General features: G+C 57.4%; 1 protein-coding gene across 4 annotated transcripts in view; it reads left to right on the plus strand.

Annotated features, from left to right (window-relative positions):
* Positions 1 to 15,431, plus strand: part of SARDH (sarcosine dehydrogenase) — a 67,849-nt gene that overhangs the window by 27,417 nt on the left and 25,001 nt on the right. For all 4 annotated transcript variants that reach the window (XM_044778449.2, XM_014863330.3, XM_070518425.1 and 1 more), the window contains 4 exons: positions 1,553 to 1,666; positions 7,309 to 7,447; positions 9,021 to 9,134; positions 13,780 to 13,927. In XM_044778449.2, the coding sequence (XP_044634384.1) occupies positions 1,553 to 1,666; positions 7,309 to 7,447; positions 9,021 to 9,134; positions 13,780 to 13,927 (515 nt within the window). The remainder of the gene's footprint in view (positions 1 to 1,552; positions 1,667 to 7,308; positions 7,448 to 9,020; positions 9,135 to 13,779; positions 13,928 to 15,431) is intronic.

The following is a 15,431-nucleotide window of genomic DNA, read 5'->3' on the forward strand; positions in this document are numbered from 1 at the left end:
GGGACCCGGGTCCTCAGAGGGAAGAATGAGCCGTCCTGCTGTGGTGCCTCCGGCAGGGGTCCCTGAGCTGGGGTGTGATGCTGTAAGCCCACCATGCGGGCCGTATTTGATGCAGACTTGTGACATCCCCCGTTGTATATTTCGTCAGTCCCTCCATCAACCCAGCTTCCATCTCCATAGCAACCTGCTCCCAAGGCTGGTTCAGGGCAACCTTAGGGGAGACGGGAGCCAAAGCTCTCTGATGGCTTTGACTTCTGCTCCTCTGGGGTCCTCAGGAAGGGGGTGCCTGGGAAGACCCTGCCCTTGAGCAGCTCCCTGCAGAGCCCCCTGCCTTCCAGCCAGGTCTACCCTGGAAGCCCCTCTCCCTGGAATCTGTGGGCCAGGAGAGGAGCCTGGAGCAGGAATGGGGAACACGCCCTCGGTCCCAGGTTGAGCAGGCTTTGCAGCCCCATCTGGGAGCCACCCCGGGGGGTCCAGAACACCGAGTGACGAAACACATGTCCCCAAATGCCTGGTGCCCAGCCAGGCTGGAGCAGGCGGGGATGTCCCTGCTGGGGCCTCAGGGGCCTGTGGAGCCTCTGCAGACTCCAGTAAAGGCCCCTCCCTGGAGCCAGGGCTGGAGCTGGGGCTCAGGGGAGCAGAGGCCCAACCCAGGCAGAACCTCACCCTTGCCGGCCCTTCCCTGCAAAGAGAGACGTGGCGGGGCTGGCCGTGCTGGGAGGTGAGAGTTGACTGGCTCGCTCACACCATTCCCAGCGGAGTTAGGAGGGAGGAGGAATGGGGTGCTGGGTTGTAGGGGGTCTCTGGGAGCAGCTGGCAGAGCACAAGAGAGGCCAAGGTGAGTGGTGTGGCTGAGGAGCCTCCTCTGGGGCCCACCGGCCACCCCGGGTCATGCCAGGCTCTGTCAGGAACTCGCCTGTGCCCTGGGACAAGTTTTCATCTCTGTGCCTCAGTTTCTCACCTGTGGAAAGGATCTCCCTCCTGAGAAGCAGGGTCTGCCCCAGAGCGGGACTTGGTCCTGGATCCCCATGGCAACAGCATCTGGAGCCGGTGCTGCAGCCACCCCCACCTCCCCAACTCCATCCCCCTCTTCCTCAGCAAGCCCGGTCCCTGGGCCTTATCCCACTGCCTCGGCACTGACCTGGAGGCCCTGATGGTGGCCCCGAGGTCCCTGTGGACCTGCCCCTGCCTCCCCTTCAGCCCCATCTCTCCCTACTGTGATTTCACCCAGTTTCTTCTCCATCCTCCTGGGCCCCCAACCTGCTCGGCCCGCTCTCTCCACCGGTTCTCCGACCCTCCACCACCATGGTGATAAGGGTGTCATTTGTGTAACGGTTGATGGAATGTCTGAAGCCCGCCACCTCCCCTGCCCTCGTCCACCACCTACTCACCCAGGGGAGGGAAGCTCAGCGAGGGCAGGGCCAGGCCTATCTTGTCTTGCTTCGTCTCCCCAGGACCCAGCTCAGTGCCTGCCCAGCTGCAGGCACCAGCCACATTTGTGCAGAGAGGGAGGGAGGCGGGGGACCGGAGATGCCCACGTCTGCTCTCCCAGGTTCTCCCTTATGACTACTACGGGGCTTACGGGCACGCGGCGCACGAGGACCACGCCTACGGCAGGCTGCTGCAAGACGAGTACACCTTCGACTTCCCGCCCCACCACGACGTAGTGAGTAGCTGAGTCCCTGCTGGACGAGAAAGTGGGGACTCCACGGGGCTGGCCCTCGGGGCCCTGACGAGGTCCCGCCCGGTCTGCCGGCTCGATGTGCACCCCTGTTTTTGACTGACTCAATTTTGAGGAGGAATCTGGTGATGCTTTCCTCTCCTCCTCTTCTCCCTGGTCTGTACGAAGATTTTGCCAGCAGTTGACCCTCAGGGTAATATTACTGCTCGGGGCAGCGGGGCTGGGGAGCAGACCGGCCTGGGTCTTGCTGTGTGGCCTCAGGCTAGGGGCTTCACCTCTCTGAGCCTCCCTTCCCTCCTGCCCTCCGAGCTGTTCTGGGGCCCTCATGAGATTTTGTGAGTGACAAGCTCCTCCTTCAGGGGCTCAGCGAGGTGCGCTCCGGGCTGAGCTCTTGCAGAGTAGATCCAGGACAAGGAGGTTCAAGACAGGACAAGCAGAGGAGACCCGAGCCGAGGGAGGGCCTGTGGTCTGGGGCCTGCTCGCCACCCCTCTTGCTCCGGAAGTGGAGTATCTGATGTGGGAGGAGAGCTGTGGCCTCAGCCTGGGGGTCCCCAGAGCCCAGGGCAGCCTGGGAAGCGTCCATGAGGGGGTTCCCAGGCCTCTGGGGAGGGTGCCAGGCCAGCATCCTGGGCATGCCACCTGTGGGACACACATCCCCTCACTCAGAAGCTCCCAGGCTGGGTTTAACGCTCTGCTGTCTCGGCTTAAAACCCTTCATACGTTTTGAACAAGGGCCCAAAGTTCCATTTTGCACTGAGCGGGTCCTGCAGGAAAGGAACCGTTTGCGCCCACGATTTCCCCCAAAGCTGGCTCCAGCGGGAAGGTGTCTGTTAAAGGTGCTGGCGGATGGGGCTTCTGGGGTGGAACGGGAGGCGCGTCCCAAAGCTTGGAGCACAGGCCCATCTCCTCGCCCCGGTCCTTGGGGCTGCCTCTCGGGGGTGAGTGGGGCCACGTCTGGCACCTCCGCACGTGCGGCATCTGAGGCCTGCGGGATGTTCCAGCCCTCGAGGACGTGGGAGCTCGGCGAGGATGCCAACTTGGCTTCGTGGCTTCCTCCAGCCTCCGAAAACGCTGCACGGTCCCAAAGCATGAAACAGGCGCTTGTTCTCAGCGCTGGCAACTTCCCCAGCTGGCGGCTGACAGTCAGCCGGGGAAGGCATTTTGGGTTTTGTTGGAAGCCCCAGCGGCCTGAGCGCAGGTGCCCGACAAGGGCAGGAGCTCCGTGTGGGCAGTAGGGTGGGGAAAGTCGGGGAGGTGGGTAGCGGGAGCTGGGAGTCGCACAGGCCCGGCGGGTGCTGGTTAGCAGCCAGCTCTCTGGGGGCAAGGCCTGGTCTGTGGTGCTGGCCGATTTCCCTTGTGTAAATGCTCTCACCACCCACCCACCCGGTCCACCCAGCTGGCATCACTGAGTGCAGAGCTGGGAAGAGATGCACAGTTGCCTCTCATGGCCGGTGCCCCACTGGACAGACCTGGCTGAGTGATGGCTCTGCCATTTTCCACCTGTCTAACCCGAGCAGACAGTCTCCCCTCCCCGGGCTCAGAGGGCCCTGGAGTCTGAGGTTGCTATAGCAGTCACGTCACGGGGGCGGCGTGTGTGCTGTGGGGTGGGAGGAGAGGACGCAGGCTCCTGACACGCAGAGAGTGCCCAGCAAGCAGTGACTGCGCGGTTATCGTGTTTTTCAGTAATAACGATGGAGTTGGCACACGCTCTCGGCAGCTGGGCGATGCGTTTAGAGCAAAGATGGAGTGGCTCTGGGAGGGAGGACCAAGCGGAAGAAGCGGGTGGATGACAGAAGACCTTGCAAACCCGGCCAGGGCATCTGTACACCGTGGGGAGGGAAATAAGGAGACACGGTGTCGTCTTTGTTTTTGCAACAGCTTTATTGACATGAGAGAGAATTCACACACCATACAATGCCTCCATTTAAAGTATACAAGTTGATGTTTTTTAGTAAGTTCACAGGGTTCTGCATCATTGCCACCATCTAGCACATTTTCCTCTCCCCCAAAAGAAACCCCACACCCATTAGCAGTCACTGCCCATTCCCCACCCCATCCCCATCCCCAGGCAACCACGAATCTTTTCTGTCTCCATAGATTCACTCAGCAGATATTTCACATAAGTGGAATCATACAGCGTGTGGTCTTTTGTGTCTGGCTTCTTTCACTTAGCATGATGTTTACCAGGTCCATCCATATTGTAGGACATATCGGTGTTTCACTGCTTTTTATTCTGAACAACAGTCCATTATACGGATAGACCCCATTTTGTTCATCCACTCATCCGTTGGTGGTCATTTGAGTGGTTCCTACTTTCTGGCTGTTATGAGTGATGCTGCTATGATCTCGTGTGTACAAGTTTTTGTGAGGATGTTTCCATTTCTCATGGGCGTGTATCTAGGAGAGCGGTTGCTGGGTCATGTGCTAACTCTCTCTGGAACATTTTGAGAAACTGCTGTTTCCCAAAGGGGCTGCCCCACTTTACCTTCCCACTAGCAGTGTGTGAGGCTCCAGTCTCGCCACATCCTCACTGACACTTGTCATTGTCTGTCTCTGATTCTAGCCATCCAAGTGGACGTGAGGTGATATCTCATTGTAGTTTTCTCCCTCCCGCCCCCAAGAGATTATCATTGTGGTTTTGAGTTGCATTTCCCTAATGACTAATGATGTTGAGCATCTTTTCATGTGTTTATTGGCCATTTGTGTATCTTCATTGGAGAAATATCTCTTCAGACCCTTTGCTCATTTTTAAATTGAGTTGTTTGTCTTTTTATCGAGTTATGAGTTCTTCATACATTCTGAATACAAGTCCATAATCAGACATATGATTTGCAAATATTTCCTCCCATTCTGCAGGTTGTCTTGTCACTTTTTGGATGGTGTCGTTGGCAGCATAAAAGATCCTAATCTTGATGAAGTACAACTTATGTCTTTTTTCTTTTGTCCCTTGTGCTTATGGTGTCATATTTCAGAAGGTGTTTTCCTAACCCAGGGCCACAGAGATTTATTCCCATATTTTCTCCTAAGAATTTTATCGTTTTAGCTCTTACGCTTCAGTCTGTGAGCATTTTGATGACATTTGTGTGGGTGTGAGGAAGGGCTCCACTTCATTCTTCCGCGTGTGGATGTCCAGTGGTCCCAGCTCCATCTGTTGATTGTTATTTCCCCCGTTGAGTTGCCTGGTGCCCTCGTCAAAAATCAATTGACCAGAAACGTGAGGGTTTATGTCTGGACTCTCAGTTCTACTCCGTTGATCTGTGTGTCCATCCTTAGGTCATACCTCTCCCTTTGATCCCAGGAACTTCATAGTAAGTGTTGAAGTCAGGAAATTGGAGTCTCCTGGCTTTGTTCTTCTTTTTCAAGATTGTTTTTGAATATTCTGGGTCCTTTGCATTTCCGTGTGAATTTTAGGATCAGCTTGTCGATTTCCGCCAAGAAGCCAGCTGAGGTTTCGGTGGAGATCGTGCTGAGTCTGCAGATCAGTTAGAGGCGCATTGTCACCTCAACGGCAGCAATTCTTCCTTTCACAGACACGGGGTGTCTGTCCATTTATTTAGGTCTTCTTTAATTGCTTTCAAAAATATTTCTAGTTTTCAGGGTATAAGTTTTGCACTTTTGTTAAATTTGTTCATAAGCATTTTTAAACTCGTTTTGATGCTGTCATTGGAATGATTTTCTGAGCTTCACTTTCGATCGTTCATTGCTGGCGTATGGAAATACGACAGCTCTTTTGTTTGTTTGTTGCATGTTGACCTTGTATCCTGCAGCCTTGTTGGACTATTTTATTTGTTCTAATGGTTTTTTAGGTGGTTTCTCAGGATTTTCTATGTGCAAGATCGTGTCATCTGCAAATAGAGGCAGTTTTACTTATTCTCCTCCAACCTGGATGCCTTTTATTCCTTCTTTTTGCCTAAACGCTGCCCGGCCAGGACCTCCCGCGCCACGTTGAGTGGAAGTGGCGGCGCCGACAGCCGTGCCTTCTTCCTGAGCAGAGGGGGTGACACTCAGTCTTTCTCCATTAAGTAGGATGTCAGCTGTGGGATTTTTGTACCTGCCCTTCCTCAGGTCGAGGAAGTTCCCTTTTTGCTCCTCGTTTACTTGGAGTTTTTACACCAACGGGTGTTGGATTTTGTCAAATGCTTTTTTTGCATCTGTTGAGATGATCCTGCGGGTTTTGCCCTCTGTTCTGCTGATGGTGCATCAGTCGAATGACTGGGGATGTTAAACCAGCGTCCCGTTCCTGGGGTGAATCCCACTGGATCGTGCTATGTAATTTTTTTGATATGTTGTGAGTTTGGGTTTGCTAGTGTTTTATGGAGGTTTTTGTGTCTGTTTTCATGAGGGATGTTGGTCTGCAGTTTCTCATGAGGTCTTTTTCTGGTTTTGGCTTCAGGGTAATGCTGGTCTCATGGAATGAGTTGCAAAGTGGTTCCTACTCGTATTTTCGGGGAAGAATTTGTGAAGAACTGGTATTAATCCTTCCTTGGATGTTTCGTAAAATTTGCCAGTGAAGCCGTCTGGGCCTGGGCTTTTCTTTGTGGGGAACGATAAGTTACTAATTTGATCTCTTTTTTGTTATAGACTTATTCAGGCTTTTTCTTCTTCAGTAATTTGCGTCTTTCTAGAAATTTGTCTGTTTTCTGTCTATTGTGTTGGCATGGTTGATTTCCGTTTCTGTTGGCGAGGTAGCGACGTCCCCCATGTTCATTCCTGATTTTGGTACTTCCAGTCTCCTCTCCCTTTTTCCTTGATCAGTCCAGGAAAAGGTTTGCCAACTCTGTTGATCTTTTCAAAGAACCAACGTTAATTTTGCTGAATTTTCTCTCTCTGTCTATTGTCTATTTCATTTCTTTCCATCCTAATCGTTACTCTTTCTTTCCTTCTGCTTGCTGTGGGTTTTCTTTGCTCTTCTTTTCTAGTTTCTCAAAGTGGAAAGTTAGGTTATGGATTGGAAGGTTTCTTTCCTAATAGTCACACGTCACTTAATGACAAGGACATGTTCTGAGAACTGCGTCATGGGGCGATTTTGTCCTTGTGCGACCATCATAGAGTACGCTTACACACACCTTGATGGTCCAGCCTCCTACACACCTAGGCTGCATGGTGCTAAGCTCATGGGACCACCATCCCATGTACGTGGCCCGTCCGTGACCAGAACATCATTATGTGGCGCACAGCCGTCTGGGCAGGGACAGGGGTCGGGTCCCTGAGAGCATGGCCGCAGCCTCATCCCTTCGGTTTTCCTTTGTTGTGCTGTCACTGTCATTCATCTCAAAGGATTTGCTAATTCTCCTTGAGGTTTTTTCCTTTGATCCCTTGGTGTGTTAGGAGTGTGTTGTGTAATTTCGCCTATTTGCGAATTTGCCAATTTTGCTTCTGCTATTGATTTCTAGTTTAGTTCCATTGCAGTGAAAGAACATGCTTTGTATGATTTTAATCCTTTTGAATTGATTGCGTCCGGCTTTATGGCCTACAATCTAGCCCGGTGTGTGTTCTCTGTGCTTGAGGAGAACGTCATGGTGAGGGGGCTTGGCAGGTGTGCCGCAGAGCGCCCCGGGGCCCACGTTCCTGGGGAGGAGGCCCGTCTCAGAGCCCCCGCAGCATCTCACCTCCCTGGATCCTTGCAGATCAAGAAGGAGTGTCTGGCCTGCAGAGGGGCTGCTGCTGTGTTCAACATGTCCTACTTCGGGAAGTTCTACCTGGTGGGCTTGGATGCCAGGAGGGCCGCCGACTGGCTCTTCTCCGCTGATGTCAGCCGACCCCCAGGTAAGGGGCCCAGCGCAGGCCATGCTCCTCTCTGCTGCAGCGCCAGGCAGAACTCCACGGGCACAGCCCCGGGCACTGAGACGACCTTGTCGCCTCTGGGCTCCTCCAACACATGGCTCTGCCCCTCGCCCTGGCCCTGGGACCCTTTGTCCAGATCCCTCTGGCTTTATCACCAAGCCCCAGACCCTAGACCGTGCAACTGTCTTCCATCCCTCCCTCCATCTTGGCTTGCCCTCCTCCCTCCCTCCTTTCCCTTTTGCTCTGTTCCAGAAGGAGTCAAGGCAGCAGGCCTTCAGTAAATGTCTCCTGGGACTGGGGAGCCCCTCCACTCACCCCTGCAGGAATGCACTTCCCAACTGGGTTTCCAGAATTAAATAAAAACACAGGATGCTCAGTTACATTTGATTTCAGACAAAGAATGAACAATTTTTGGTCTAAGTATGTCCCACGCAGTATTTGGGACACTCGTCTCCTTTTTTCTTGCCCACCCACCCACCGTCTTACTCACCCGTCCACCGCCCAGAAACTCACCCGTCCCTATCCGTGTTGGTTCCCCAGGGCTGCCCTAGCAAAGCCCCATGAACGGGTGGATTTAAACACCCTTATAGTTCTAGAGGCTGGCAGTCCGAAATCAAGGTGTCAGCAGCTCCCTCTGAGCCTCTGGGTAGACTCCTTCCTGCCTCCTCTGGCAGCTGTTGGTGGCCCAGTCCGTGGCGTCCCTTGGCTTCAGCTGCCCTGCTCTAATCTCTGCCTCTATTGCCACACGGCCTTCTCCTCTCATTCTCTTCTTATGAGGACACCCATCATATAGAATTAGGGCCCACTCTAATGGTCTCATCTTAATACGGCTGCATCTTCAAAGACCCCATGTCCAAATAAGACCATATTCACTGGGGCTTAGGACTTCAACGTACCTTTTCAGGGGACACAGTTCAACCCATAACAGCATCTGTCCAGCCAACCCACCAACCCACCTATGCACATGCCCCCCCTACTCACCCCCGTTAACCCTCCCACTCACCCACCCCCACCCATTCATCCTTCCGCCTCGCATCCACTCCTCCCACCCACCCATTTCCCCATCCCCTCCACCCCTCTGCCCCCCAGCCTCCCATCCACCCTGCCTCCATTCATCCATCCATCCATCTCCATCCAGGTGCATATTCATTTATTTGATAGACATTTGCGGAGCGTCTGCTATGCCAGCCATGGTGCTTGGAGCAGCAAAGAGAATGAGACGAGGATCCTGCCCCTACAATCTTCTCAGCGTGGTCGGGGGGTGGGCGGGCTTGGGAAGGAGTCAAAGTCAAGGGAGTTCAAGAAGAAAGATTCTTCCCTCCAGATCGTTCCTCCTCTGGGGGTGGCAGTGCCAGGTGACCTGCCCACCCCTCTCTGGGTCACTCAGTCATGGCAGCATCACTGAGCTGAGGGCCTTTTATGGTCGCACCCACTAAGACATCCCACCTAGCGGTTGTCCAGACTTGCGTGCGTTCCCCTGTGGGAGGGGTCATGCCCACCCAGCGGCTCCCGTGCACTGGGGCCAGCGCAGACTCAGGTCCTCCCCCTGCCCTAGGCTCGACAGTGTATACCTGCATGCTGAACCAGCGCGGCGGCACGGAAAGCGATCTGACCGTCAGCCGCCTGGCCCCCGGCACCCAAGCCTCCGCCCTGGCCCCGGCCTTTGAAGGTAAGAGATGCCCCCGAGGGCACAGCCATGCTGGGACTGCAGCCCTGCTCTGATGCCACAGCCACCGACAGCAGGATGTCCGGGAGAGGCCACACGGGCCACTCTGTAATTACCTGCCATATGAGATGAGAGGCCTCGGTTCGGGCTGAGCACTCGCTTTGTTCGGGTGGCGATGGGAGCTCTGCGTGCTCAGCGATTATGTCTCCAAACCAGTCCACGCCGCGGCATTTCCGAGCGACCACAGTGGGGGCATGCTCTGCCTGCCTGCCCGGAACTGTGAGCCGAGGATAAGGCCGTACCTCCCACTCGGGGGGTTAGCTCTTTTCTGCCATGGGCATGGATGCTGAATTGGCTTTCTCAGTTCCCGTGTAGCTCCCAGTCTCAGGCTGCGGCAGGTTCTTAGAAGGTGTCAAGCTCAGTCAGTGCCCAAGCTGAGAACTGGATTGCCCTCTGCAGTCTCTCCCTCCGCTCCTGCTTGCATGCCGCCAATGACGGGGAGCTCCGTACTCGTGTTCCTTGTTTGCACAGCCCTGACTGCTACACTGAGCCGTATCTGCCTCCCATCCCTTCAACTCCGCGATCCTACCCCTTGGTTCACATGGCAGCAGGCTAGCTCCAGTCCTGTAGCCCGTCTCCATTAGAGAGGAAGAGGGGTGGCTGAGATTCACAGAGAGTAGGAAGCATTCTCTTTCTCCTGGGAGGGGCCTCTCAGAGACTGGATTTGCAGAGGAGGAAGGTGCCCCCTGTGCGGCTCTCTGTGCCACTGAACCGCGCCATCCCAGGGGAAGGGGCAGTCGGCCGGAAGTGCTGGGCCCATTTGGGAAACCTGGCAACCCCCAGCTTGGGCCTGGCTCTGTGCTGCCGGAAATTCAGCTGCGTCCTCACCGGGACTCATCAGGGTCCCCAGGGGGCCGCGGTCTGGCGTGGGTGCTGGGAGAGGGCAGGGGAGCGGGGCCTCATTAGTCAGGCAGCCATCCTCCGAGGACCCAGCCGCGGTTCTGGAGCACCCGCTGCGTGTCAGGCTCAGTCTGAGGCACCGAGGACAGAGCAACAGGCCGAACAGAGAAGGCTGCGGCCCACGTGGAGTGTCTCTCTCTGGTGGGGGGGAAGGGGGTGGGGCAAGTTTGCTTCCCTGTCCACAGGGTCCTTTGGGGTCGACTGGGGACAGAAGGATGGCTGGGACTCCTGGGCCTCTGGGGTGGCTGCTGAAAATAGATTCGCACTGGCCAGCGGGAGGCTGACAGTGGGGCGAGGCTGCGAGCGTGGGTGAGGGTCTTGTTGGGGGCCTGCGGAGCTTGGGGACCCCTTCCCTCCTGACACGGGTGATGTGGAAGCCCGGAGAGCCATGGGCTTAGCCAGAGCATGGGAGCTTAGTTCACTCATTCATTCATTCCTTCATTCATTCATTCTCTCAGTGACCACTTGTGGGCCTTTACCGCCCAGCAGATGGGGGCAGCCAGTGGAAGGAGGAGATGAACGGGGGAGCTGAGTGGGGCCTCCAGGGCCTCATAGTGGACTATATGGACAGGCGGATGCGGGAAGAGACTGGCAGAACTTTCACTGGGTGAAAGTGCAGGGAGATGGAAAAGAGTGAGGATTCTGGGAGGCTGGGGGGAGCAGCTGAGCCAGGATAGGGAAGGCTCCCTGGAGGAGGTGGCGTCTGTCCTGAGCTTTGAAGGATGGATAGGACCCGTGAGCTAGAAAGGTGCAGAGGAAGGAACCAGCATGTGTGGAGGCGCTGCCTGTAAGGAGCCGGGCGGAGGGGGTGCTGGTGGGAGCTGTTTGACCTTCACCCCCCCAGGAGACAGGAGGCCCAGGCCCAGCCACCGCCACCATCCTTAGAGAGTGAGTCCAGCTGGGGAGACAGAACAGAGGGACCCCACTGAGGGTGCAGGTCACCGAAACCCTGGGCCAGGTTCTGCCGCTGCCTGGCTCTGGGGCCCACCTCTCTGAGCCTCAGTTTCCCCATCTGCGAAATGGGGACCAAAGGACCTGCGTCTCTGAGCTGCCGTAGGGAATTGAGTGAGAGCCTAGGGGTGCCAGGAGGGCTGGGGAGCAGCCTCCCTGGGCCTCCGTTTCCCCATCTGGGGAATGGGGACCTTGCTAATACCCCCTCACAGGAGAGGTTGTCATGAAAGCACTCTGCAAACTGAGTCACTGCCTGAGGGTGCACGACAATATGCCCTTCTGGATGATTCCGCTGGATTCCTGGCCCCGAGGGTTTGAGGAGTGCATGCCAGGCCAGGCGGGCGGAGCAGGCTCTGGAGACGAGGGGAAGGAGAGGTGCCAGTTGATTGGAGAGGCTTTTTTCCTGGACTCTGGCACCTCTGAATCAAATTACACGGCTGCCTGGCGGGGTGGGTGGGCTTCCTGGAGGAGGTGATGTTTCAGCTGGGTCCTGGAAGGCGAGAGGAGTGGCTGAGGTCCTGCAGAGGCAGCAGTGAGTGTGAGGGCCCAGATGAGGGTGCACAGGCCCCAAAGCAGAGCCACCCTCATCAGAACCAAGTGACTGGGAGCGGGCAGGGGCCGTGGGGCGGGCTCCAATGGCCGTGGGAAAGCTTTTGGACCATCCTGAGCACTGTGGGAGCGAGGGCATGATGTGATGGGATTGGGCATTCCAGTGGTGGACTGGAGGGTGTGACTGGAGGCTGGGGACAGGGAGGGGATGGGTTGGGCCACCCAGGCCAGAGATGCTGTGGCCTTGGCTGGGGCCACGGATGTGGGCGTGGACAGAAGGGTCAGTGAGGCCTCTTTGGGATCTGGGGTGAGGGAGAGATGGGAGCTGTGGTTGACCCAGGGGTCTGGCCATTTGCCAAGAGGCGCTTCTAGCTCTGGCAGTCAAGGAGGGCTTCCTGGAGGCTGAGGCCTTTGAGTTGGGTCTGGAAGGACAGGCAGGATTGGGGAGCAGAGGAGCACAGAGCACATGGGGTAACAAGGTCGTAATGTCCTAGGGCTCACCTGGACGGGGCAGGAAGGGGACCACAGCCCCTGCTGGGGTCTCAACTGGGATGCTGGTGGGCAGCAAGGCCGGAGGCTCTTTCTGCTCTTTCCCGGCTGAGGCTGATGGAACCGTGGGCTGGAGAGCGAGGAGGGTCCTCAGCACCAAGCTTCCAGGCGGGGCTGCCAGGCGCAGGCTCAGGACCTCCCATCAGAGCGAGGGCTCCTGGGGAGGGAGTGGAGGCCCTGTGCCCCCTCCAACTCCAGTTCTCTGCCACCAGCAGCTCCCGCCCTTGCTGGAAGGAAAATGAGGCGCATCTATTTTTCAATTACAGTAGGTGGCTGCACCTATTATCACGATGACATGTTGTTCCACTGCTGTGGGGGAGCCTTGGGGAGCGGGGGCTCGGGGAGGGCACCTGGGCAGGTCCTTGGGCCTCTGAAGTCTCCTCTCCTGCCTGCCCCTGGCTCTGCCCAGGCCCGTACCCAGGGGATACAGCATTGAAGGCCCAGAGAAGCAGGCCTGAGGTGGGACCAGGCCCTCTGGGAACGGATGAGCATCTCAGTGCGTAACCATGCTTGCTCCCGGTTCTCCGTCCCTCCCTTGGGCTGGGCTCCCACCGTAGTCCTGTAAGTCCTCCCAGCAGCCCTGGGAGGGGTCTGGTCTCATTCCCATTGTGCAGATGGAGAAACTGGAGCCCGCAGATCAAGAGATTGCTGGGTACCGTGGCTCCTAGGCCAGGAGCCCTGTCAGAATCAGGAAGTCAGGAGGGGAGGAGGCAGGATGGGGGGCAGGTGCAGAGAAAGCAGCGGTGAAGGAAGCCCCCACCCCCTGCCTCCGCTGGCCCCTCCCAGGCGACCCCCCCAGATCTCAGGGGAGTGGTCCGTGAGGCCCACCCACCCCAGGCGGCACAGTGGCTGTATCTCACGGGCCCTGCAGAGGAGGCACATCAGCCCCAAGCTGCAGAGGGGATCCTGGAGGCTGGGATGCTGCAGGACGGGTCCGAGGTCACAGCTCCCCTGGCAGTGGCTCTCCCAGGACGCTGGGCCAAGGTGGGCTGCCTTCTGCTCCCTGGGGGCAGGGTGGCCCAGTGGGTCCCCCAGTGGGTGCTCCACAGGCCTTGGACTTAGAGCTCGACAGAGTCCGATCTTCTCTCACCATGTGACCTCTCTGAACCTCAGTCTCCTTTTCTGAAACCCGGGGGTCTGCCTCCCGGAGGATCAAGCCGGTATTGCCTGTAAATCCCAGCCCAGTGCCCAGCCCCAGCAAGTCCCGGTGTGGCCAAGGCGGAGAACCCGGAGGCCAGGAGCTGTGAGGCTGTTGAGGCTCAGAGAGGAAAAGACACTTGTCCAAGGTGGCCCAGCACTGGTGGCTGAGGTGGGGTGCAGAGTCTCCCCGTGGCGTGGCGGTGCTGGGAGCTCCTACCATTTCCTGGATCAGGAACCTTTTGAAGAGCCTCATACTCTCACAGGAATGTGCTCCCTTGACGTGTGCTGCGCTCGGGGGCCCACTCCCCGGCCCCCGCCTCCCGCTGGGGAAGGCCCGCGTTTGGTCCGCCTGCTGGCAGAATGCAGGTCCCTTGGACTGACTGTCACTACGCTCTGGCTCCTGTGGTTCACTTCCAAGGAGCCTTGTTTTCTCATCCCGAGGCCCCGGGCTGCCCCGCCTCCTCCTGCAATCCTGCTCTGTCTCGTGCTGCTCTTCCAGGGGACGGCTACTACCTGGCTGTGGGCGGGGCTGCAGCCCAGCACAACTGGTCCCACATCAGCACGGTGCTGCAGGACCACAAGTTCCGGTGCCAGCTCGTCGACAGCTCCGAGGACCTGGGCATGATCAGCATCCAGGGCCCAGCCAGGTGAGGGGGGGACAGGGAGCCAGCCCCGGGCCACACCTGGGCACACCTGGGACCTGGACCCTAGTCCCTCCAACTGGGACCCGGAGGCAGAACCACTTACTGGTCCGGCCTGGGGCATTCTGGTGAACCCGGAGATGCCAGCCAGATAGATGGTTTTCAAAGCCCTAGAATGCAGGAAAGGCCCTACTGCAAGAATCAGACCGAACCGCACAGTGGGTCAGTCTCTGAGGACTCAGCGCTCACAGAGGGGCCTGGGGTCTCTGGGCCGCTGACACGGTCTGGGAATTACGCGCACCATCTCAAAGTGGGCAGAGCCAGGCTGGGGTTCTCCTGCCGCCTGGGCTGAGATACCCTACACTGAGAGGTCACCTGCTCCTCCCTAACACCTCCAGTGACTAGGTCTACGGGCGGGGCATTCACTCGTTCATTCGTTCTGTGAGTACTTACTGAGCCGCGCCCCCACCACGAGGGATCATGGCCTGCAAGGTCCTCCAATGCTGCCTTGTGCGTGGAGCCACAGGAGCGTCTCAGGCACAGGGGCACCTGAGCAGGTGTGCACTTAGGAAAGATCCCTCTGGCTGGGCTTCAGAGAAGGGCCTGGGGGTGGGGGACAAGGGAGGAGGAGGAGTCGTGTGAATGGCCACTGACCGTGGCCATGTGATTGCCAAGCCCTGTGCCAACATCTCCTCCGATCCTGGTCATAGCCCTTTGATGGGTTATCGTTATTCTTGTTCTTCTTGGTGAAGAAGCAGATGCAGAGAGAGGTAGAGACCTTTGCCCAGGGTCACACAGCCAGTAAGTGCCAGCGTTGGTGGGGATGTGCCCCCTTGAGCTCTCAGAAAGCTGCGACCCTGAGCGGTTGCCCTTCTTTCTAAAACTTACAAGCCATCTACACAATTATGCACGTCACTCACACATCAGTGGCCGTGACAGTCCACTCGGGGGGTGGACTCTGCCAGCCGGGGGCAGCAAGAGGAAGAGGTGGGAGAGGAGGGGCCTGTTCTGGGGGAATGCGTGGAAGGGAAGACGTGTTCCTGAAAAATGGCAGGATCAGCTGCCGAGAGGGAGAGGGAGGGGCCGGCCGAGCCCTGGCCGAGCTGCGTGCTCTGGTGAGGTGCGGCCGTGTCTGGGTGACAGCCCTGTTAGCCTGGCAGTCTTGCCGGGGTCCCCAGTCCGTGTGCTCAGGCCCTGCTGTGAGGTCCGTTCTCCCCAGTGCCTCGGAGCTGGGTCCTGGCCTGGCCGACCCCCGGCCCAGGCTGAGCTGTGGCATCCTTGTGTGGGCATCTCCTCACTTACGGGCGCCCAGCAGACACGCAGGACGGGCTTGCTGAATGAGCAAACAGAGGCTGAATCTATCCTTGCCCGAACTGTCAGGCGTCTGACTTCAGGCTGCCCGTGAGAACTGCTGTCTATGGAGGGATCTTTGGGCAAAGGCCTGGAGGAAATGTGGGGTCAAGCCTTGGCACTCTCTGAGGCGACAGTGTCAGGAGGCGTGGGCGCCGGG

The sequence above is a fragment of the Equus asinus genome, chromosome 10 (assembly GCF_041296235.1).
Source record: "Equus asinus isolate D_3611 breed Donkey chromosome 10, EquAss-T2T_v2, whole genome shotgun sequence".
Taxonomy (NCBI): domain Eukaryota; kingdom Metazoa; phylum Chordata; class Mammalia; order Perissodactyla; family Equidae; genus Equus; species Equus asinus.